Source organism: Egretta garzetta, unplaced genomic scaffold (assembly GCF_000687185.1).
Source record: "Egretta garzetta isolate BGI_Z169 unplaced genomic scaffold, ASM68718v1 scaffold511, whole genome shotgun sequence".
In the NCBI taxonomy this organism is placed as follows: Eukaryota; Metazoa; Chordata; class Aves; order Pelecaniformes; family Ardeidae; genus Egretta; species Egretta garzetta.
This window is the reverse complement of record NW_009258554.1, coordinates 1,468,695-1,490,706: the sequence shown is the minus strand read 5'-3', so window position 1 is coordinate 1,490,706 and position 22,012 is coordinate 1,468,695. Positions and strand designations below refer to the sequence as shown.

Sequence of the window (22,012 nt, the reverse complement as noted above, 5' to 3'; positions counted from 1 at the left end):
AATGCGTTCACATCCTAGGTGGATGTTCAGAAGACAGTATGGAGCATTATGCCATTCTATACATATTTCCCTTAAGAATTGTTTGTAGTGATGATGGCAAATTATAATTTTGATAAATCTCATCTTTGTTTAAATAATGCGTTAACTATGGTGTTTTGCTGAGTTCTATCTGGGAATATAAGACTGGATAGAAGGAAGAGATTCTTTACAATGAGGGTGGTGAAACACTGAGACAGGTTGCCCAGAGAGGCAGTGGAGGCCCCATCCCTGGAAACATTCAAGGCCAGGTTGGACGGGGCTCTGAGCAACCTGATCTAGTTAGCGGTGTCCCTGCTCACTGCAGGGGGGTTGGACTAGATGACCTCTAGGGGTCCCTTCCAACCCAAAGCATTCTATGATTCTGTATCTACACATACAAAGTTACCTTTTTTTCCCCTCACACTGTAGATATTTTCTCCACACTCTATTAGCTTGTACCCCTGGCCTTGCTTATAGCACTATTTGCACATATTTTTGACTTCTGGAGACTATGTGAGTCCCCAGTCACCAGCTGAACCTTGCAAGTGGTTTCGTAGTCTGATGCCTCTGGCGCATGGCTGAATGATAACAAATCAAGTTACCACGCATGCACCCGATTGTGATAATTAGTGGGGTGTATGCTACTAGCCTGATACATATGTGAGGTAATACATACCAGTGTAAACCTTTTCCTGCAAGGTTTGGAAGAGCATAATTCATAAGAGCATGGCTAAGAGGCCACCAATGCTCAGCTGATCAATAGGAGTTTAGGTCAGGCTATAACGCATCTGAGCCAGTAGGTCTTGGTGTGAGTACAGTAAAGGAATATATATTATATGCTTTCTCTGGGATAGTTTTTGAAGAACAGATGACATTTCAAACTCCTTAATGACTTCCCTCCATTTTTCTGCCAACACTGTTCACTCTTCCATCTATCCAGCCATATAAAGACAGAGCTGTCACCACTGGAGTTTCTAACTATCTTGCACAATAAGAAACAAAAAGTAGACTTTATAGCTCAGTGACTGTGCCCTGGCAAACTTTTATAGAAAGGAGCTCGGGGAAAGAGATGGTGCTTGAATTAGCTTTGAAAATTAGGAGGTGAGCAGCCATTTGCCTTTATCCTGGCACCAACCCCACCAGTCTTGGCATGGATCATGGAAAAGTTTTGCTTTCTGTGGTCAGTGATGCTGGTTCTCTGTGGGTAACCAGCCTATCCTCATCCTGGCCAGGGCTTAAAAAGGGAGAGAGTAACACTGAGGCAACCCAACCAAACTCCATGCAGGCCTGTGCAGATTGACTCTGAACTGGGTTGCAGCCTTGCAGGATGCTGGTGCACAGAAAGGCACATGGTGGTAATTTTCTAGCCTGGAAACATTATCCTGAGGATTATACTGCTGCTGGACCCAAACACAGTATTAGGCTATGCTGTGCGGGGTGAATTTATTAGCTCAGGTCCCTGTTAGCTCAGGCATCTCTCTACAGCACTGTTATCTGTTGCAGTCATCCCCAAGTAAGCAAAAAGATGCAGCTGACATCCTCCACAGGGGGGTGAGATGACTTAGCAGCCACCCCGCTGACCACACGAAGCTGACTTCCCTACAGTAATTGGTTTTAATCCCCCATCCAACAGAGGGACTAAATGTTGTTGTTACGCATCTGTAATGCCTGTAGCTTGCTAAGGGGACTGAAGTGTTGATATGAGGCACAAGGAGGACTACTCAGCACTGGAAATGGGACATGCTTACCGCAATGATGTTGACAAAGTCATTTTCTCCCAGAGTATCTAAAATGGTGATGATGGTGTGTTTGGCAATGGTCATCCGCAGGCCCTTCATGCTCCCACTGACATCCACAATGATGACAATGTCCTTGGGAGAGGTGGCTGCTTGGATGTACCTTTATAAAAAGAGGAATACGAGGAAGCAGGGTGAGCGTACGGGGAGGAGGAGGAACACTGGGCGTGCTGCTATCACATGATGCTAGCCACAGCATGGCATGCACCACGAGCACAGCTATCCGTCAGGGTCAGGCTGGGCATCCGATGGGTCCTTTCCTACCAACCTGCCTCTCCCACCAGCCCTAGCATCTCACTTCCCGCATTGGCAAGTGCTGGGCCTGCTGCAGATGTATGTCCAGGTTCAGCTGAGAGTGACAATTGCTAAAGCCTCCTTTAGCTGTGCTGAGTAGACTGAGTAAATGCCCTGCATTTCTGGAGTCTGAACAGCCTCATCCCACTGCTGGCAGAATTATAAGGAGGATGGGAAAGATGAAAGATATACTGGTAGCAATTTCCACGTGGCATGTGTTAGATGGCATGTGGAAAGCTGGCTCTGGCAGGTAGTAGAGCTTCCTAACCTGCTATTGCCTTCATTTATGTGCCCCTCATCTCTTGCAGGAGCAGCATGGGGCAGTAACTGCCCATTAGCAACTCACCAAGGTGTCACCTTGGAAAATAGGGAGAAAGACTGAAAGGCGCTTTGGCCAAGTCTCTCCAAAACTCTTACCAGCCACGATTCCTGCAGTCAAAGGAGATGACTCCGTTCTCATCTGGTAACCACTTTATTCCTGAAGGGAGCAGCAAAAGGAGCAATCAACACACACAGACAGGCAGGCATCTGCTCCCTGCTCCCCAGGCACCCGCACTTCTGCTGTTCACTGCTGAGACCCAGCTACCCCGCGGGGACATGCAAGCCTGGACAAGCAATAGCAGTGGCCATTCTCCAGAAATACAAGCAGAGCTGCACGGTCTTCAGCAGTTCTCAGTAAACTGATTATTAAATTTCTACTACAAAATGTACCTAGGCATAGTCTGTTCGAATTTGGGGAGCAATTGCACTTTCTTTGAACTTTCTGCCACTTTGATGTAGTTCTCAACAACATCTTTTTCTCCCTAAGGGTGGTTGAGAGCATAAAAAAGCAGCAGCAGTGACAGGGATGTGTCCCAGATTCCCTGCGAAAGGCTCTGTTCACAGTCATCTCTGCTTTTTCCCCTTCCACAACACGTGACAGGTCACAGAGCAAGGGCAGGCAGCCATCTGACCAAGGGGCCACCCGGCCAAGCTACAGCTGCAGAGGATCTCGTGGGTTCCTCCAAGCACGGGGCCTCCCTCTTGCACCGTGACCTTACGTGCCGCTCACAGCTGGTGAGTGGATAACAAGCCAGGCCGACCAGCTGCATCTGCCACGTGTGGCCTTGGAGATGGGGAGAGGCTGTGGCCGCCACGAAAAACTGCAGGGGAGCGTGAGGCAGGGAGCCCTCCTGCAGCCTCCGCACCCCACCTGCAAGATTTGCAGGCCATGGTGTTTTGTCAGCTTTTTGGAGGGCAGCCTGCTCGAGGGCCACCCCTGCAAGCAGACTCCTCTGGTGTTGTAAGGGCAACGTTGCCTCGGGGGGGGTGGTCCATGTGGGAAACTGGGGTTTATGCCTGCTGTAGACACTATTCCTTCAATCTAAGCGGCAGCAGCCCGTGCACTGAATATTTTGCTCGCTGCACCTTGCCCTTCATGGGGCCGTGCTGCCCCCGACCTTCCCAGACTGGGCTTTTCCATGGCACGGACCCTGTTCTGCAAAACTATTGCATGGCACTGAAAGAGTGAAGCCGATCTCTGCTCTTTTACCTGGGTAGAGCCTGAAGAATCCAGTGGAGCTGCCAAAGTACTGCCAGGTCAGCGTGGGATCCCTTTCAAAGTTGTCCACAAAAATAGGATTCAAGGCTTCCGACATGTAAACACCATTCAGGATGTCAGGGTCTGTGGGCGGAAGAATGGAAAAATAGGGAAAAAAGCATGCAAAATTGGGGAGGACACCCACCACCCCCAGTGGAGGATGGGGATGGGAAGGAAGGCAACCCCAGGAGAAAATGCAGCCTTGTCCAAGGCTTTGACATTGGGCAGGGAATTGGATGCATCATTGAAGGAAATCCCATAGGGTAGGTCACTGCTGGCCACGACAGGTGATCTCAGCTTGGTCACAGGCTATTATCCCCATTTCTCTTTCCAGCCTTGTCTGCCCTCAGGCATTACGTCTGGTCGGAAGAGGGCTCGGAGAGACCCCAGAAAAGCAGCACTGTGCTGGGCACACCACACAGGCAGGGACTCAGCTGCTGCCCAGTAGGGGACGCGTGGCTGATGTAAGGCAACTGCTTGACGCACCGCCAAGTGGAACCGCCTTTCTGCAAAGAGTGTTTATGCTAGATGTAATTACCTAAGACAGAGGAGCTCTAGGATTTATGTGCCATTTCTCTCTCTTTTCTCTTTCCCCCAACAATTCTTTCTTTTCTTCTCTGCCTGCCCTTTCTTTCGCAAAGCCTGAGCTGTCCTCCCTTGCCCCTGATCTCATCAGAATCAATAGGAAGTTGCAGGCTTGCAAGAACTCATGTGAGGCAGTGTATATTTGGTGTCTGTGTTGACTCATTCCCTCAGGAGACCAAACAGAGCAGCAGCAAAAGAATCAGGGAATTATAAGAAACTGGTCATCATAGATTAGCTATATTAATGTTGAGAGGGACGAGGCTTTGACCTCCCTCTTCCTGTTTAGTCACTTTACTAAGGGCGGATTTGGTCAAAATAGGGGAAAAATTGATCTGTGACTCCCCAGAGATGAGGCCAAAGTAACTCATGCAGGAAGGGAGCCAGGAGAGCTGTGGAGAGTCAGGCTTGCTGCTGTTTGCAAGAGGGGGAGTGAGTGCTGCCAGGCACTGCTCCTGGGAAGAGCTCCAGGCATGGAAGCAGCTCTCCTTCTCCTCCTCCATCTCCTGCTCATCCTGAGCCATGGCCAGAGAAGCTGGATGGTTTGTGTCAAGCCATACAGGCAAGAAATCAGCCAGCTGGGCAGTGCCTCTCCACTGTCCCTGACAGCGACCATTTGGCCACCTCTTCCTGTAAGCTGCTGTAGGCAGCAGCCTACTTTGTGTAGCTCTGCTGTAGCTACCCACAGCCAGCTCTGCTGGTGGCTCTGTTGTGAGCAACACTTTAGTGTCTGGGGCTGTCAGACCAGATGGAATTGATTTAAAAATCATGGGAGAAAGAGAACTCCCTCTATTGTCACTCTGAATAACATAGCAGTTCTGAGCACAGTCACCAGCGCCTGCCCTGTCTGGTCCTGAAGATTATAAATGAGCTCCATTGACAAGAGAAGTAATGGCGCTTTTTTTTCCTTGTCAAACCATATGCAAGGGGAAGAGCTGATGGGGAGGCAGGGAAGGAGCCTGTTCAGGCAGCTTCGAATGTTGGAAAAAGAGCAGTAAACTTCGGAGAATCGCAACTGGTATCTCAGCCTGCAGATTTGGCAGTGTGCTGACCAGCCTGGAGATGGACCAGTTTCTGGTGCATAGCTGGAGAGGTGCGAATGTGCAGGGGGAGAGGACACAGTCTGGGCACAGATGAGGCCATGTGAGCCTCAGTGCCTCCCTAGGCTCCTGCAGCTGCCAGAGTGCCAAAGGCTTGCTGAGAATGGAAAACAACCCAGAACAGTCATGCCCCTGTGGCAGTTATGAATTACCCCCAGCCCCCTATGGATATGCTCACTGGGAGTTAAGAGTGTCCCCATGAAGTGTTAGTGCCTCATAACACAAAGGTACTTGAGGTCTAAATTCTCAGCTGAAATCAATGAGATCCTTGACACCGAAAAACCTTGATAGATCTGACCCTTTGTACAGAGTAGCAATTGTCAATAAATTCACTTCACCGTTTGTTTTGCAGCGTCTTTGGTTGGGTGGATGAACCCTGGGAGACCATACTGCCTGCCTAAGATGGACGACTGCCCATCATTAGAGGTCTTCCAGGAGCAGATTATACCTAAGCCCTGTCACAGTGACAGACTACAGCACAGACAAGACCGTGCCTTGGGACACTACCTTTCCGGCCCCGTTTTCTTTTGTGTTATTTTTTTCGATTCCCATCCTTTCTTTCAGTGTTATTACTGGTAGTTTCCACTGTGACCTACTAGTAGTGAGAAAGTAGAGGCCAGTAGAAACCATTACCTTTGTTGTAGACGTTGGTGGGGAGCTGGATATCACTGTATGTTGTGTTCACCAGCAGGTTATTGAAATGCTCATTTGGCTCCAAAATGAATTCATCTCCAAGCTCCACATAATTGTCATTTTCATCCTTCTCATTAATCAGGAGAGAGTTGTAGTAATCAAACTGTTGATGAAGACAATGGAAAAGAAAAAGGCAAAAAGAGAATAAGTCAGACTATTACCAATACTGCCTGAAAAAACCACTTTTTAAAACATAAATAAATGGACATCTGGAGAATTCAGGCTTCAAATAGGATCAAGATGAGCAGCAAACAAGATATTACCAACTGAAAAGTGTCGAGCTGCCCAAATGATGGTTTCTGCCCAGTTTCTTATTGTCTGGTGTCCACATTGCTGAAAGCATGGTCCTAACCACCAGCAGAAGAGCCACCTGAGAGCAAAGGGACACAATGGCAGACTCCTGGGGTCCCTCAGAGGTATTTAAGTGACTAGCAAGAGAGGTGCAGTATCAGCAGGTCCGGCTCCCAGGTTTGCTACAGGGCATGCCAACGCTGACCTTACTTGTCCTGTCTCTACAGCTGTCATTTACTGGAGTTAGCTTCTGGTGTACATCCAGCCAGGATTATCCCCTCGCTCTGTCACTCCATGCAGCAGGCACACATCAAGAGCAAAGGATAGAGCAGAAAGTGCTCAAAGACAACACAGCTTTCCCCCTCTGAAGGCCACTGGGGATTTAGCATCTACAGTCACTTTAGTATCTTCAGGACACTCTTAACCCTTGAACAACAGATGTTTTTAAGACGTTTTTGTTGACTTTATCTGAGGGCAGAGGTTATTTAAGGACTTGTGTTTGAGCACTAACAGTACTCAGGGGGTGTGAATTGTGTGTACAAAGACAGTCACATACCTCAACTCACCCATGGCCCTTACTGTGAATGTAGCTGACATGAATACTGTGTTCAGTTTTGGGCCCCTCACTACAAGAAAGACACTGAGGTTCTGGAGTGTGTCCAGAGAAGGGCAACAAGGCTGGTGAAGGGTCTGGAGCACAAGTCTTAGGAGGAGCAGCTGAGGGAACTGGGGTTGTTTAGCTTGGAGAAAAGGAGGCTGAGAGGAGACCTTATCACTCTCTACAACTCCCTGAAAGGAGGCTGTAGCAAGGTGGGTGTCAGTCTCTTCTCCCCAGTAACAAGCAATACGATGAAAGGAAATGGCCTCAGGTTGTGCCAGGGGAGGTTTAGATTGGACATTAGGAAAAATTTCTTCACTGAAAGGGTTGTCAAGCATTGGAACGGGCTGCCACGGGAAGCAGTTGCGTCCCCATCCCTGGAAGGGTTTAAAAGACATGTAGATGTGGTGCTTAGGGACACGGCTTTGTGGTGGACTTGGCAGTGTTTGGTTAATGGTCGGACTTGATCTTAGATGTCTTTTCCAACCTAAACGATTCTATGATTCTATGACCCAACTAGCATGACTGTAATGTGATTCTTAAATAAAGAGGTAGGACAGGCAAAATTGGTAGCTAGCTCGATTTCAAGAAGCATTTTCATTCCCACCCTTTCCCAGCATGGAGAGGTGTACTTGCAGCTGAGTACTTCTGCTAAGCACTCTGTGCTTCTACTGTGGACAGTGGGCTTCCTTCATCAGTTTTCACTCCAGTTCCCTTCACCAGCAATAATCCCATAACTTGGCTACAACAAGCAGTTGCTAACAGAAAGCCAATTATCCAAATTGCTTGGACAGCACCAAACTTTCACCTAACGGAAAGTCCCGACAAGTGGGTGTCTGCAGGGTAGAGAAAAGATGATGGGAGCTGTTGAGAAAGATGGTGAGAAACTCAGCTCATTGGGATTAACAGTTTGCTGTGGGTATTTGTAACAGCATCCTCCTCATTGCTCATACACCCTCAATTTTTAGCTCATTTTCCAGTCAAGTAATCCACAAAGCACCAGCTAATTTGCACTAACATGTCACATAATGACAACGTTGGTGTGCAATAAATGTAATGACATCATGCAACATAATGTCTTCCCAAATCCTTCCCCACCCTGAGCCAAAGGGATTAATTTCCTTGGTGTTACTAGGTTTGGGATCTGCCAAGGGAGTCTCTTCCTCACAGTAGTTTCTAGACAAGCTGAGTGTCCTGAAGACAAGGAAACTCTCAACCTGTCCAGGAACCTGAGGTGGCTGGGTGCTGCTAGGCCTGCCTTTTGGCTAGTCTCTCTGAGGGTGCAACTCATATTTTGTCCCTGATGAGGATAAACTTACCTCCAGTGAGGAGTTGTACTCATGGTTCAGATCTGCATCTTCTGCTGCTTCCACCAGCCTCTAATGCAAGCACACAGAAAGAAAGATGAGGGGGTGCTGTGGAAAGCCCTCCAGAAGCTCTTCCCGCTGCATCAGCCACTCAGTTAGTGAAAAGGCACACAACTTCACCACAACACAGGGTCATGGGGCTGCAAAATTCCCCCTTTCCCTCCTTTTCTGCTGACCTGTCATTCTGTGCTGCAACTTCACAGCTTGGAAGTATATTCACATCTATTTATTGCCAAGTATATTCACACCTACTTACTCCAGAGTCCCTACTAAACCCCTGAGCAATCTTAGATATCACAGGACATATACAAACAGAAACATAACCGTTTAGAGAAACAACAGCCAGAGATTTAATTTCATTTCCCATGAACCCTTCCAAAAAGCCATGGGAAAGGCATTTCAGGCCCAGCCTGATGTCAGTATCTCATCAAAGGTAAAGGCCTTGTGGGAGTCTCAGTCTGATATTGTTACTGAGACAAAGACCATGACTCAATTTTGTAAAGGGCTCAGTGATGCCGTGGCCCTTTCTAAGCTCTTACCATTATGGAAGGCAATATAATCAACTAGTATTCTCCAGTTTGATGCTTTGGGGCACTAATTCTCAACTGGTACAGACTGGGAAGGACTACAGCTAAACACATACATGTTTTCAGTGACAGTCTCGGCAAAACTACTTTTTGTTCCTTCACAAAGGATAAGACAATCCAAACATTGGCAAAGTCTGGCTATGAATTTAATGTTATGGGCCAAAGCTCTGGGTTTAAATATGCCACATTTCACTTTGAGATTCAAATGATGCGTTTCTGGATGAGTTTTCCACATTAGACACCTTAAACAGTCAAGGCCCTGTGACTACAGAAATATGCTTTTCGTGGTGGGTAAATATAAGGGAACATGGCAGATCCTTAGATGCAAGAAGTAAGAGGGGCCATAAGGATTACCTGCTCTGATCTCCAATACAGCAACAGCTAAAGACCTCTTGACACCTCTTCCATGCTTCCCCGTGTACACAGCTTGACATCCAAGCACCTTCCTTGCAGCTCATGTTCAGGGGCCGCAGGAATTTCCCTTGAGCCACACACAGAGCTGAAACAAGCTACCAGTCTTCAATGGCCCAGAGGGCATTATGCAAGGACAAACTTTATTTTCACTTGTGAGAGGTTTTTTCTCTTTAAACAGCTATAGAGTCAAACCTCTTTTCTGCTAAAAAAGTGTGTTCATTCCCTCATATTTATTCCTAGACTTTGTTTTTATCTTATTTCCTACTTTGGGCTGAAGGAGAAGCCAGCATTCCCTTGTCTGAACGCCCACATCCTCCCACCAGTGTCTACTTAAAGCTCAGAGCGAGCCAGCTGCACCAGCAGGCATTTGGTTGGGCAAGGAAGTCCTCATGCAACCTCTGCGCCCACACACTCCTGGTACAGGTGGGAGGCCTGTGCCTACGGCTCTGGGGCTGACGGGAGAGGACTTCCTTCCCATAGCCTCCGTGGTCATACCTCAACGGCTTCAACCTTCCTGCGGAGCATGCTTTCCATCTGCTCCGAGAACTTCTTCACCAGCTCCAAGCCGTCCACCTCTTTGATCTTCAGAGTTGGCTCCACATCTTTGTATTTCTACCCAAGGGAAAGCAGAAAATCCTGCTGAGCAGGAGGCTCATAAGGAGAGAGGTGAATCTATTATTGTTACCTGGGTATTGTCTTTGGTGGAGAAAGATGCATTGAAAGAACTGGTTTGATTTACCACCTTCTCCCATCTTTGCCTTTCCTCCCTTTTCACCCCAGAATTTGGGCACGTGCAGATCACTGGCCATAACATGAAACGTTCTGACTCAGTAGAAGCAACTGATCTAATTGTGAGCTTGTGGCTGTTGAAAACAGCAATGTACCTGAAGCTAATTGTGCCTGAAAATAAGGGAGAGAAGCAGAAGCCTGACTTCTGAAAACCTAAAATACACATGCTTACATCCATAACAGTGTTATATGCATTACATACCTGAAATTTACTGAAGACAGAGGGATGGGCAGGGGAAAGGAGCTGTATGCTGTCATTACATTGCCACCTATGTCATATGTGCTCTGGAGCACTAGTGGGAGAGATGTCATGCTAACGCATGTCCTGTCCTCCCACAGCACCATCCTATCTGTAGGATACCTTGTCGGGTCCGCAGCAAGAAGGGTCTGCTCAGTGCTTAGGTGGGAGACCACCAAGGAAAGGTCAGCAAGACAGTTACAATACTACTTATTCAGCATGCATGAGTGTGCTTTGGGCCAAGAACAGCGCAGAGGTGATGCCCAGAAACTAGGAATTACAAGCACGGCTACTTAGTGCTGCCTCCACTGAGAGATATGCCATAAGGAAGAAGATCTGGGTTTGACAGCTTTAGGGATAACCAGTTTCTTCTGTCCCCATTTCATATAATCTAGGCACTGAAAACCTGAGAGTACTCCCAAACTGGGTAACTGTATTCTGCCTCCCTATATCTGCCCTTTCAAGACTGGATACAATGGCCTTTATTTCTCCTTTTCAAAAAATCCCAAAGCTAACAGAGATAGGCAGGGAAAAAAAAAAAAAAAAAAAAAGTAAAAAAACCTGCAAAAGGACACAGCATGATTAACCTATTTCAGAAGAGTCGGAGCCTTATCTCCCCAGCAATGAGAGTGTTCCGTGGAAGCGCAAAGCCAACAGATTGAATTTTCTTGGTCCCTCATCATAATTTCTCCCTGCAGTGTATGCACATCCCCTCCATCTTCATGTTGCATTAGCACCATAGCAGCAATCTCAGCCAGAGCTGGACTTCTTGCACTGGTACAAAATGAGGCGGTGAAAGGGTGAGGGGACAGCAGGGGCTTTAGTGGCACTTTTGTATTAGAAGAAAGTATGGAGGGGAGGGAAGAATTTTGCATGTCTTTAGGGTGAGCTCCTTTTAGTGGAGATCCTTTTGTTCAAGAAGCTCATTGACCGTCTGAGCACAGGCGGAGTAAGAAATGCCTTGAGGATGGAGCAGGCTGAGGAGGTCAGACAGAAATAGCAGCAGCATCCAGCCTGCAGCAGGCATGGCGGGCAGGCTGCTCGCTCTGCCCGGCGTGATTAACAGCAAGGGTTTTACTGGATTAAAAACGCCAGGCCTCACATCCCCTCTGCTGCGGCTGGGTAGCTGGGACAGGCGGGGGAGGAGGAGGAGGAAGAGGAGGTCGGGTTGAGCACGAAGGTTAGCGTAACCACGCTGCCGCAAGAGGGATGCGCAACAACCACCCCCCGACTGAGGTCCCTGGCTGCTGACGAGACCGCAGCACACATCCCAGCTGGTGCCTGTCCCATTTAGCTCCATGTCATGGTTTTGTCAGGAGGGAAGTGATCTCTGCCAGGCTAGGCTTTAATCAGGCCCTCCTCGGGGGGAGGAGGAGGGTAATCTCTCCTGGGAAAGCTAGTGAAGGGGGGGACCGCACCAGCACGGGCAAGCACGCACTTTACAAAGTGACCTGCCATCGGTTACCTTGGGTCATATCTTGAATTAAAAAGAACAGGGCTCATTACCTCTCAGTTATTTTTTAATGTGCTTTTGACACATTGACAAGTAGATGTTATTAGGGTAAAAGCAATCGTGAACAATTGCAAGCAGTCTGCTAATACCATACACACACCTCAGCCCCGGGAGCTAGTTAGCACTGGGAAGACAAAAAAAAACCCCACAAAAACTTCTGCAAAAATTCAGTTGGCTGCAAGGAATATACCAGGTTTGAGCTCAGATCCCCTTTGAGATTTTTTCCTGCAAATGATCCAGCAAACCATTTTGTATCTGTATTCCTGCCACTAAAATCTCCTGCTATTAAAGAATATTCACTGCAAGAGTTCCCAAAGGTGGGCAATGGAGTAGTACCTGTGATTTCAATACTGTTACTAGACTAAAAATATGCAGCATATGTCAGCACAGGTGCTTGTAGCTGACCAAGATTAACCAGCACAACCTGAGTTTAGTGTTCAGGTTATGAGATCATTATAATTTACAGAACAGGAATCAGTTACAGGCTTGGGAGAACTGGCTGAAAGGGTCTGACCTTGAAAAAGGGCCAAAAAGTTAACTCTAACAGAAAATCTGTTCATATTCATCTAGTACTCAGCATTCCCTTAAAACAGCAGGAGCAATTCATTAAGATTCCCCTTCTGCAGTGATGGGGGTGGTGATTTAGAAGTGGAAGATCCAGGATTCAGTATCCTAAGTTTTATCTGTGAACAGAGATATGTCACCAAATATATTTTCTTGTTCTCACCTCCATGAAATGTAGCCCATTGAAGTACACAGTGTTGCATTACTCACCGCTAGTGAAATTATATTAAGAGTGTGAAAGACATTCCTTTCATCTTCACCCAGGAAAACGTCTTGACTGAACTTCTTTAATTTGCCTGTTCTTTGCCATGGAGTCATTTGTAGTGCTTTCTAGTAATTACATAGCCAGACCCAAGCCCAGCTGTCCTTTCTCAGCCCTATCCACCTGGGAAGGCAATCGGCACTGCAGCTACGGAAGGAAGCAGGAGGCAATTCTTAGAAACGCTTATAATGCATTGTTAACATGGTAGAAGAAAAATTGAGTTTTGGGTCTGCTGAAGATGATGGTGTTTCTGCCGCTCAGAGGCAAGCCCTGAGAAGCCCAGAGCCACCATGGTGTCCTCCCGCCGTGGCTGCCATCAGTGGCCCCAGGCCTTTGGCCACTGCCTGGCCAACTGCAGCAGCAGAGCTGTGGCAAACAGACCCAACGAGCCATGGGTTGAAGCATCCTGTTCTTAGCTCTGGGAGATGCTACTGCCCTCCTCCTACTAAGCCTTTCAACTTTGCCTCTTTGCTCTAGCCATATTGCCCTCAGCTATCCTAGACCCTGGCCATCATCTCTGAGCCAGGATGATACGCCAGACAAGTCTGCAAGCTTATCTTCACCTCTGCTGCATAATGGTTAAGAGAATACAATGAGTGCTTCAGCCATCAAACCAAAGCCACTCTTTGGCTTTTGCTACCTGTGTGAGGTTTTGTTTGATGACATCTGGGGTGCTTGGCACAGAGACCTAGGGGCTTTCTGAAAGCTCTCTGCTCCAGGGTGAGAACCTGCCTTCGTGGATTCAAGAGGCATCTACTGGCTCACCAGGTCTCTGGGAACAATAAAGCCTGGTAAGAAATTGGGTTTGCCACATGGTGTTAGGGTTCTTCTGAGGGAAACAAACAAAAAATCCCCAAAGAAATCCAAACAAACTCAAAGCCACAAAAGGAAAATCATGCTAAATGTTAAAGAGAAGTTTTACATGCAAAACATTCAGTAACTGAAAAGTTATGCCTCTCAAAGCAACAATAAGTTAGTTACTTCAAGGCTATTAGGCACAAGGGAGATATGAAGTCAGATTTGAAAGGTGCTGTTATCTCTCAGTTTGTATTTCCTCAAAGGCAAAATGCCCATCAACTTAAACAACCACAGAAGAAAAAATTTTCTGTGCTCCCCACCCTCCTGCTGGTCTGCATATACTAATGCACACAGAAATATTCCACTTGCGGGAGAGGTGATGCCCCCCCCCCCCCCCCCCCAAAAAAAAAAAAAAAAAAAAAAAAAGAAAAAGGTGCCTGGGGAGCACATGTGTTTGGATTTCCAGACTTGGAACATTTGGCTCCCCAGGCCTGACCTGCCTGCAATCTGGACCAGTGTGGTGATCTACATAAAGCTATTCAGGGTCTGCCAAGGCGCATCTCATGGGGCATGAAAATGTTGCCTATTAGTAGAAGATTCATCTGCGTCCTCCTGAAGCTGTCCTTCCGCAGCCCTGTAAGTGTCAATGGTGCAGAGGGGGACCTCCAGGATGGTCCCTGCTTTGAGATGCTGATTTGTGAGAAGATGTCTGACCCAGTGCTTGCTAAAGAAAGGGAGGCTGAGAGAAGGACTGAAGAAGTGGGTGCTGGCTGGTCCTCCCCCATTTCCCTGGGGCTATTTCCCTGGTCCCAGGGGAATAAGGGGAAATGAAAGAGCTCAAGGAGTGGGACTTGAGGGGCGAGCTGTTGAAACTGCTTAAGTAAAGTTAGGGCAGGGCATGCATTTAGGAGATGACCCTTTGCTGAAGAGTTAACAGAGCAAGACTGGGTCAAGCTCATCTGTACCCCCTGCTGGAAGTGGTGACAGTGACCTGCTGAAGGATGCTTTCGCTCTTAGTCACAGGTGACACTGTGTCCCACTCGGGGGTGTCCAGAGACTATGCAAAGCACAATTGGTCTGTGCTGCATCCAGGCCCCGACACGTACAAGAGTGAACCATACACCTTCCCCTCCCCAAGAACAAAACTGTGTGGATGTGGACTGGGGCAGGCAAGTGTGATTATTTTATAAGGCTGTCAGACCACAAGGAAAAAGTAGCTCTGCCTTGACTCCCCTTGACACAAATGCTAGATTGATTTTGGTTACATTCAGGCTTTTTTTTTTTTTTTTCCATGAGAAATTAGTTTTCTTTGCTTCAAGTGAATTACACCAAAAGCTGATAGACTTGTGAACTTTTGTTCACAATCTGGTTGCCATGACTGTCATTTTTAGTGGCTCTATAGTAGCATCTACAGGTCTCATATAACCCCTACCCCAAAGAGATCAAGATCCAAAGAATCAAAACATGTAGTGTGGACAGACGGGGGTAAAATGACCTGGTGCAACATCTCCAGACAGGCAAGACAGCACAGCTATCGTGATACCCACCTCAGTGCTGCATCTGCTGTCTTTCATCTCCACTATTAACATTTGCAACACTACTATTTTCAAGAAAAGCCCTGTTCTGCTTATTCCCACTGATTTTTGGACCTTAAGGAACATGAACCCCCTTAATCTGTTCGTAGAAGTAGCCACAGAAGCAGCACAGATTGGCTGTGTTGAAGCAGTAAGGAGAAGACATAATGGCTGAGGTATTTCTTCACACAGGAAGGTGACACCCTTAACATCCTCCAGAAAAAGCTGGTATCTGCAGACTTTCAGTTGGACAGCAAATATCTATATAGCATCAGACATAGTTACCCGACTGTCAAGCGACTGCAATCTGTATCTCCTGCCCCCTGGAGCTCCAGCACCCACCAGAGATGCTGTAGCATGTCACTTTGCCTCTGGCACTATCATTTGGGGGCCTCATAAAAGAAGAGGCAATGCAGAAACATCATCAAAACTGCTGAAAGCCAAACTTTTGCCTGCATTGCTATCACACCACAGCTACCTCATGATTAGGGCATGAAGTACCTATAGCAGTGCTGACAACTTTTTATTGCACAGCAGCACATTCCTCCTAAGAAGAGCTGATGGTCAGTATAGACCTTTGTGATGGATGCTGCAGGCCTTTCTTGGCCAAGCCTAGCAAAGGTGATGCTGCAGGAGATGCTCCCTTCCACCAGATGGAAAGCAGTGCTGTGGGGACAGGAAAATTGAGGGCAAGGCAAGTAAAATGCTATCCAGATCCCTTTTTGTGCTGGGATGTGAGTGTTATTACTAGTCAGAAGACAGAAATTAGACAGCTAAAAGGCCTAACAGGCAATGTATGGCTTGTGTTGAAGAAAAGAATCAGAGAAAGAGTAAAGAAGAGGAACTGGGCAGCCACGTGAGGTAGAGAGGGGACTGCATTGCCCTCAGCAGCCACCAGGCCCCCTGAGCAGCACTTGGGAGGTGCTGAGTGCACCAAGCCTGAAAGAGGAGCGGCGGTTCACCCCTGACTTCAGGGACTGAAGGTAACAGGGAAACTTCTTTACAGCTGCAAATGGGAACATTTAGTTAAAGCCCCTTGGAGCTACACCTTCTAATGCCAGCAGAGTTTAGCACAGCGGCGCCTGTTGAGTGACCGAGCCAGGCATGAAGGAGGCAGAGCTCTGCACCTCTGGAAGATCACAGCTTCCAGGGCACCTGCCTCAGAGACCCTGTCCAAAGCAGAGTTTTAAAGGCACAATTCAATGAACTGATGAGTGACTGGAGGAAGCCAGATGAGGAAGCAGAAATAAACCAGAGTGCCAGCTGGAGAGCTGCAGGAGGGGACGATGGGTGACAACAAACGGGTACGTGACGAGCAGGAGGAGAGGGACTGATAAGCATTTAGGAAGGGAGGAGTGAAGGGTCAGTATGGAGGGGAAACATGAGGAGTACTATTAAAAAGTATGTTTAAAAAATGGGATAATTTAGGTGGTGCTTGGCCATGGCTAATGAAAGCAAGAAGGGCTTTAGGTGGATCCCCCCATCTCCAGTTCATGGAGAATGGCCCCAGGGCATCATTGTGCTTATGGGTATGAACCTGCATGGTTTTGAAAATTAGCTGTATGTTTTGCTTTCTTCTACCCCAGGGGGAAACGTTGAAGGGCTACATGGGGAGATGATGTGAAGCCAAGAGAACCCTCACAGCTTTTGCCTACCTTCTGCAACAGGAGAGAACCCGAATACTTTGTCACGATGGAATACAGCTCCCCACCAAAGGCATCTGCCCAAGACTTCACCCTAAAAAGAGGGGGGGGTGGGGAAAAAAGGAAAATCAGTGTTAATAATAAGTCAGCAGAACCGCTTACATCTTCAGACAGGGAAAACACCATCTTCGGGAGTATGAACACTCCCCCTCCATATTTCTCTAAGCCACTATGGTGAGGATGATGATGATGCTTCCTTCCCAGACTGCCAGCCAGACAAGCAGGAGGCAAGCGTTGCTCTTGGACATTCTGCCTAGGACATCCGTCAGCAAGGAGAAACCCTGAGTTCTGCTGATCTTGGTCACTACATTTTAACTCAGAGTGGAGTTCGTCTCGCCTAACTTTAGAGGTGTGAAAGTGGTACATTTGGTCTTAGATATCATCTGGTTTCCTCTGTTGTTAGTAAAGTGAAATAAATCACTCCACAGACACCTATTTGTCTTCACTGACTGCAGACGGAGCCTGGGGTGAAGGGCTAGACACCTAACGTCAAGACTGCTGAAGAGAAATAGGTGTCAGACCTAAAAGAAGTTGTCAAGATTCACCCTTTGGATTCAGTTCCTGGAGGTGCGTGGGGCAGAGACTAACGAGCCGGCTGGATTCACTGCTCTCAGCAGAGATACTATGGCTCGACGATGCCAGAGTAGATTATGCACCTCATCATTGTGAAACAGTACTCGCGTTTGCACCATCCTGTAAATAACTGATGATGGCAATACCACATGGAGAACATACGGATGTTGAAGAGCAACCTGAACACCGAGCCATCCAAATCAAAATAGACGGCTCTCGTAATTGACAGAGCACTTCATCAGAAATCTGTTACATGATTCACATTAGGCAGTTCCACCTACACGCAGTTCCGTCAACAAGGATTCACTTAGGAGAGATTTATTTAATGGAATAAATGGCCTCCTCCACTTACCAGAATACACTACTTATTTATGGGGCTCAGAGTCTTACCTATGGCTTCCAGGAGATTTCTTCTAGTCCTAAGCAGACTTTAACCTCACGGCCTGATTTCCCAGTGCATTGCACCACTTTTGCAGCAGAGTAATACACCAGCATCAAGATGAGCTCTGGAGTAAAGCCAGCGCAGCAGTACTGGAATAATCACAACAGCTAACTTTAGCCTAGGAAAGCCTGTTTAGGCTCCTCTTGTGCAAATAAAGACAGATATGTAGCTATAGGGGATGATTTGGAGCATACAGAAGGCTTCTGCTCTGAACTCCACCTCTCTCCACTGCCTAAAAAAGGAGTATAACAAGGAAGTGGGTGCCTTTTTTAATCACTCCTTAACTGGCAGTGACGCATTCATTTCTAATCACTGAGTGTGATCTAGCACCAGCTGTTTTTTTCCCCCCCCCCCCCCCCCCCCCTTTTTCTTTGACATTGTGCTCTGCATCTTATTTTGACAGCCAGAGCTTTTTATCATTTCATTTCATTTCATTCTTAGAGAAAAAGGAATACAGGTATTTGCTTGGAGCCAGCGATTTATTGCCCCATATCAAAGTTATTCTAGCAAGCCTAGAATAAAAGAGGAAACCAGAAACACGGACCCCATGGGATGCTTTCCTGTTCTGTTGTAGTGACTAACGCATTCCCTGAGGTATGAGGATCTCTGAATCAACATTTAACTCAATGTCCATCTGCTGCTGCTGGTTTTATAACTTCTATGTATGAGACATTTTGTGCTATATTAACTATCATTCTCCAGGCTCCTCAGCCTTTCCTGTAGAAAGAGAGAACCTAAACCTGAAGTTTGGGAAGACAGTAATTTTAGCAGGGAGGTTTATTTTAACCCCCTTTTCCTCCCCAAAAAAAGAGGTGCATGTTATCCTGGTCTTTCTGTTTTGCTTCATGTCTGTGGCCGTGTGTGTGCTCCTATTCCTTCCAGCCCTCAGCATTTTTCAACCCGGCGGGGTGGAAGGGTCTGTGATATTAAATTCTGACTAGCGGGTACGGTCGGGCAGCTTCAGCAGCAAGATGCTATTATTGAGGAGGTGACAGGTCTGCAAGATGAGCAGTCAGTGGAGAGGCCAGCCACAGACACAGTTTCATAGAAGACTCAGCCCTGCTGCCCATGGATCTGCTCATTTGTGAAGCCCTGAAGTCCACCATGACTTGGGATTCTCTGCTTTCATAAAAAACAGGAAAAGGGAAGGTCGGTTTTTAGCCTTTGAGGACGTGGCAGAAGAAGCCTAAATATGCAAACCTTGAAACTTCCAGTAACAACAGAACTTGAGGATAAAGAAGTCGGGACTTGTGTAATTTCACAGTTTCTGCACGGGTGCCCTGGGTGTCAGATGCCGAGCCAGGGAGGGCTCTCCCAGCCCAGCCGAGGCAGCAGCCCCCCAGCCACTTCTGAGCCACAGTGCCAGCTCGGGGGCTGGTGTTTCTGCCGATCTCAAAGCAGCTCTCCGAGGCACCACGCTGCAAAACCCACTCGCCCTGGGAGAGGCAAGGGGCATCAGGAAGGAGGTGCAAAGTGTGTGTGTGTGGAGGGCGCAGAGAGAGGGCCGGAGACCGGCAGCTTCGGAAGGCTGGTTGGAAAGTTAGGGAGCACAGCAGAATGAGAGGGCACAAAGGTCCCAAAGCCCTGCATGACAGGGCTGAAGAGTGGGTAATTAAAAATATATGGTGGCATTTCATGGAAGTTGAAGAGGAGACAAGTGAAGAGGCAGAAATACGCTGGCATTTACATATTTTACAGAAGACAATTATTTGCCAGGGAAGGGAGTGACCTTAGGTTACAGGGAAATTGAGGGCAGCCTGAAGAATTTAAATAGGTTTATTTTTTTTCATGAACAAGTCTAAAATTCATCAGGTTGCAGAGAAATTTCATCTAAGGCTGCTGGCTCTGTGAACTCAGGAGCAGATGTATAGGGATGGTAGGGGCAGCCTAAAGAGGCCACACCAGGTTGATCTTTACCTCTGCCACCAACAGTTCCTGAGGTTTCCAGTACCCCAAGAAGCAAAGGCTGAGCAGCCAGCCCCAAATCCTCACCATCCTCACAGCTGGAACCACTCCTGCCCGTGCCACGGCCAGCTGACAAGCAGAGCGGCAGCCAGGAGGAAAGAGGAGGTGGTTTCTGTGCTGAACCTGCACCCCAGACACATGGCTAGTAAATGGCTGAGCAGATTTTTTGCACCGCTGGAGTTAAAGCTGAGGGAGCTTTGCAAAGATGTGAATAAGTTGGCAACAAACTGAGCATGGTGCCGCTAAGCCAGGCACAACTTGGGGAGCAGCACAGGCCGACTTGGTCTGGTGCCACTTAACTGTGATTGAACCCAGCTGGTGTTTAAAAGCCTCTGGTTTTGTGTCCCCAAAGTCCCTCTGTGTAATCTATGGATCAGGTCCATTTTCTGCTGATTTACTCCCTTTGGTACTCTGGACAATGTGTTCTTCTACTGAAATTTCAGTCAAAAAGAGCAACTTCTGTGTTCTAGTTGAATTCATGGGTGGAATTGAAACACCAGGGATTAATTCAGCTGTTGTTCTGGTTTCGGTACCAGGGGAGAAAAGCTCTTTTTCTATTGTTTATTCTTTATTCTTGTACATGAATAAGTTCTAAACTGTGCAAAGTGACGTAACTCTTTTCTCCATAGTAAAGGGCTATCACATTATAACCAAACACATCAGAAAAGGATTTGATCAGAGATTGCCTGCCTGTAATCCCTGCACGTGTATTCAGTGGTGAAAACAGCAGAGAGGATGGGCTGGCTTCTTCATGCCACAAATTTCAAGGCCAAAAGGTATTCCCATGCAGTATTTACCCTGGGCACGGAAAGACAATTTTTATTTTGCATGGTTTGAAAGTACCAGAAGTTGGATTTTATTCTGTGTAACCTCTGCGTCGTTTTTGAGAAACCCAAATCAGAAGCACTTTGCCGAGGAAAGGGCTTGATAGCGCAGCCGAGAATAAAATCGGCAGCAAAGTTTCCTAAGAACCTCCCCCCCCAATAAAGTCAGTGCAACTCCTGGTAATCATGTGTGCTGTGCTGGCGAGCGCATCCACAAGGGTCTTATTGGCAATTTTTGAATATAAAACATTTTCTCAATCTCAGGAAAGGGCTTGAGCTGATTTTGATCAGTTTATCAGACGTATCTCCTCCTGAAACTGGATGGCAGTGTTATCTCCTCTCCAGACCAACCCCCTGTCCCACACAGACAGAGCTATCCCAGCTCCAGAGAAGTTGCCCCATAACAACTTTTACCAACCACGGTGCTGACATTTTTAATCCTTAAAGGATTTAACTTGCCTAAATCAGCTTAACAAGGTGAAGTTTTTAAAAACTGGGTTTGCTGAGAGCTATTGGCCTCCTGGAGGGCTGCCGGGGTGGGCTGCCCTGCCGGCAGGGGCCTTTCCAGCAGTGACCGTGCCGGAGGAGCTGCTCCTGCACACCAACGTGCCCGCAGGTGTGGATGCCCTACAAACCCATGTCCAAAAAGGTGCATCAAGATTCCCTGCATGTGCGCTAGCACCCAGACCCAAAGGCAGTGCATGCACAAAACAGGGCGGTTTAGGCTTTGTATCGCAGCTCAGCTTTTCATTCCTGTGCTCCAGAGCTCTGGGAATTGCGCCTGTTGTATAAGGTGGAGCAGGACCAAGCAAGAAAAGGGGCCGTGGCCTCTTCCCTCTCTTTAGCCTCCCTCCTGTAACATCCCCTGACACCCGCACGCATGAATAAACATGCGTGTGTGCATTACCCAGGCTGCGTACGTGTGCATGAAGGTTTTTTTTCAGCCATCAGCGTACCAGACCAGCGCAAGGGATCAGAGTTTTGGAGCTGCAAACCTCACACCGCGTGATCTGGAGCTTGCGTGTGTCGAAGAGGTGCGTCTTCGCTGAAACACCCCGTGCATCTGCCTGCCACGGCCAGACCCTGAGCAGTGCTACCCATCCCCGGGGTGTCCCTGGCAGGCTGCAAACCAGCAGCGCCTGCTGGAACCACTCGGCTGAACTGGGGCCGCTAATGTCTGCCTCCATGGCTGAATCTCCACAAATTGCACCAGCAGTCGGGTTTTATGAACGTGTCTTTAAACTGGTTTTGCCTTTCGCTGCCCAGTGCATTAAGCAGAGCATTAATAGATGTCAAAGTGCTTAACTAAAGCAGATGAGTATCATTGCTTTGCTTGACGAATGGGAAAAATGAGGCACTGTATCTGCGCTAGACCTGGGAAATGAGTCTGCGGCTCCCGCGCCCACGTCCTCTGCCAGGAGCCATCGCCACTGTCCTAAGGAAACGCC

General features: G+C 47.7%; 1 protein-coding gene across 1 annotated transcript in view; it reads right to left on the bottom strand.

The window, feature by feature from the left end:
* Positions 1–21,751, bottom strand: part of CACNA2D4 (calcium voltage-gated channel auxiliary subunit alpha2delta 4) — a 133,353-nt gene extending 111,602 nt beyond the window's left edge. Inside the window, exons 1-8 of the mRNA XM_035903372.1 lie at positions 21,567–21,751; positions 16,713–16,794; positions 9,815–9,931; positions 8,271–8,330; positions 6,003–6,165; positions 3,640–3,771; positions 2,526–2,586; positions 1,767–1,917 (exon numbers count right to left, since the gene is read on the bottom strand). Coding sequence (XP_035759265.1) covers positions 1,767–1,917; positions 2,526–2,586; positions 3,640–3,771; positions 6,003–6,165; positions 8,271–8,330; positions 9,815–9,931; positions 16,713–16,794; positions 21,567–21,751 — 951 coding nt within the window. The remainder of the gene's footprint in view (positions 1–1,766; positions 1,918–2,525; positions 2,587–3,639; positions 3,772–6,002; positions 6,166–8,270; positions 8,331–9,814; positions 9,932–16,712; positions 16,795–21,566) is intronic.
* Positions 21,752–22,012: the final 261 nt, after the last annotated feature.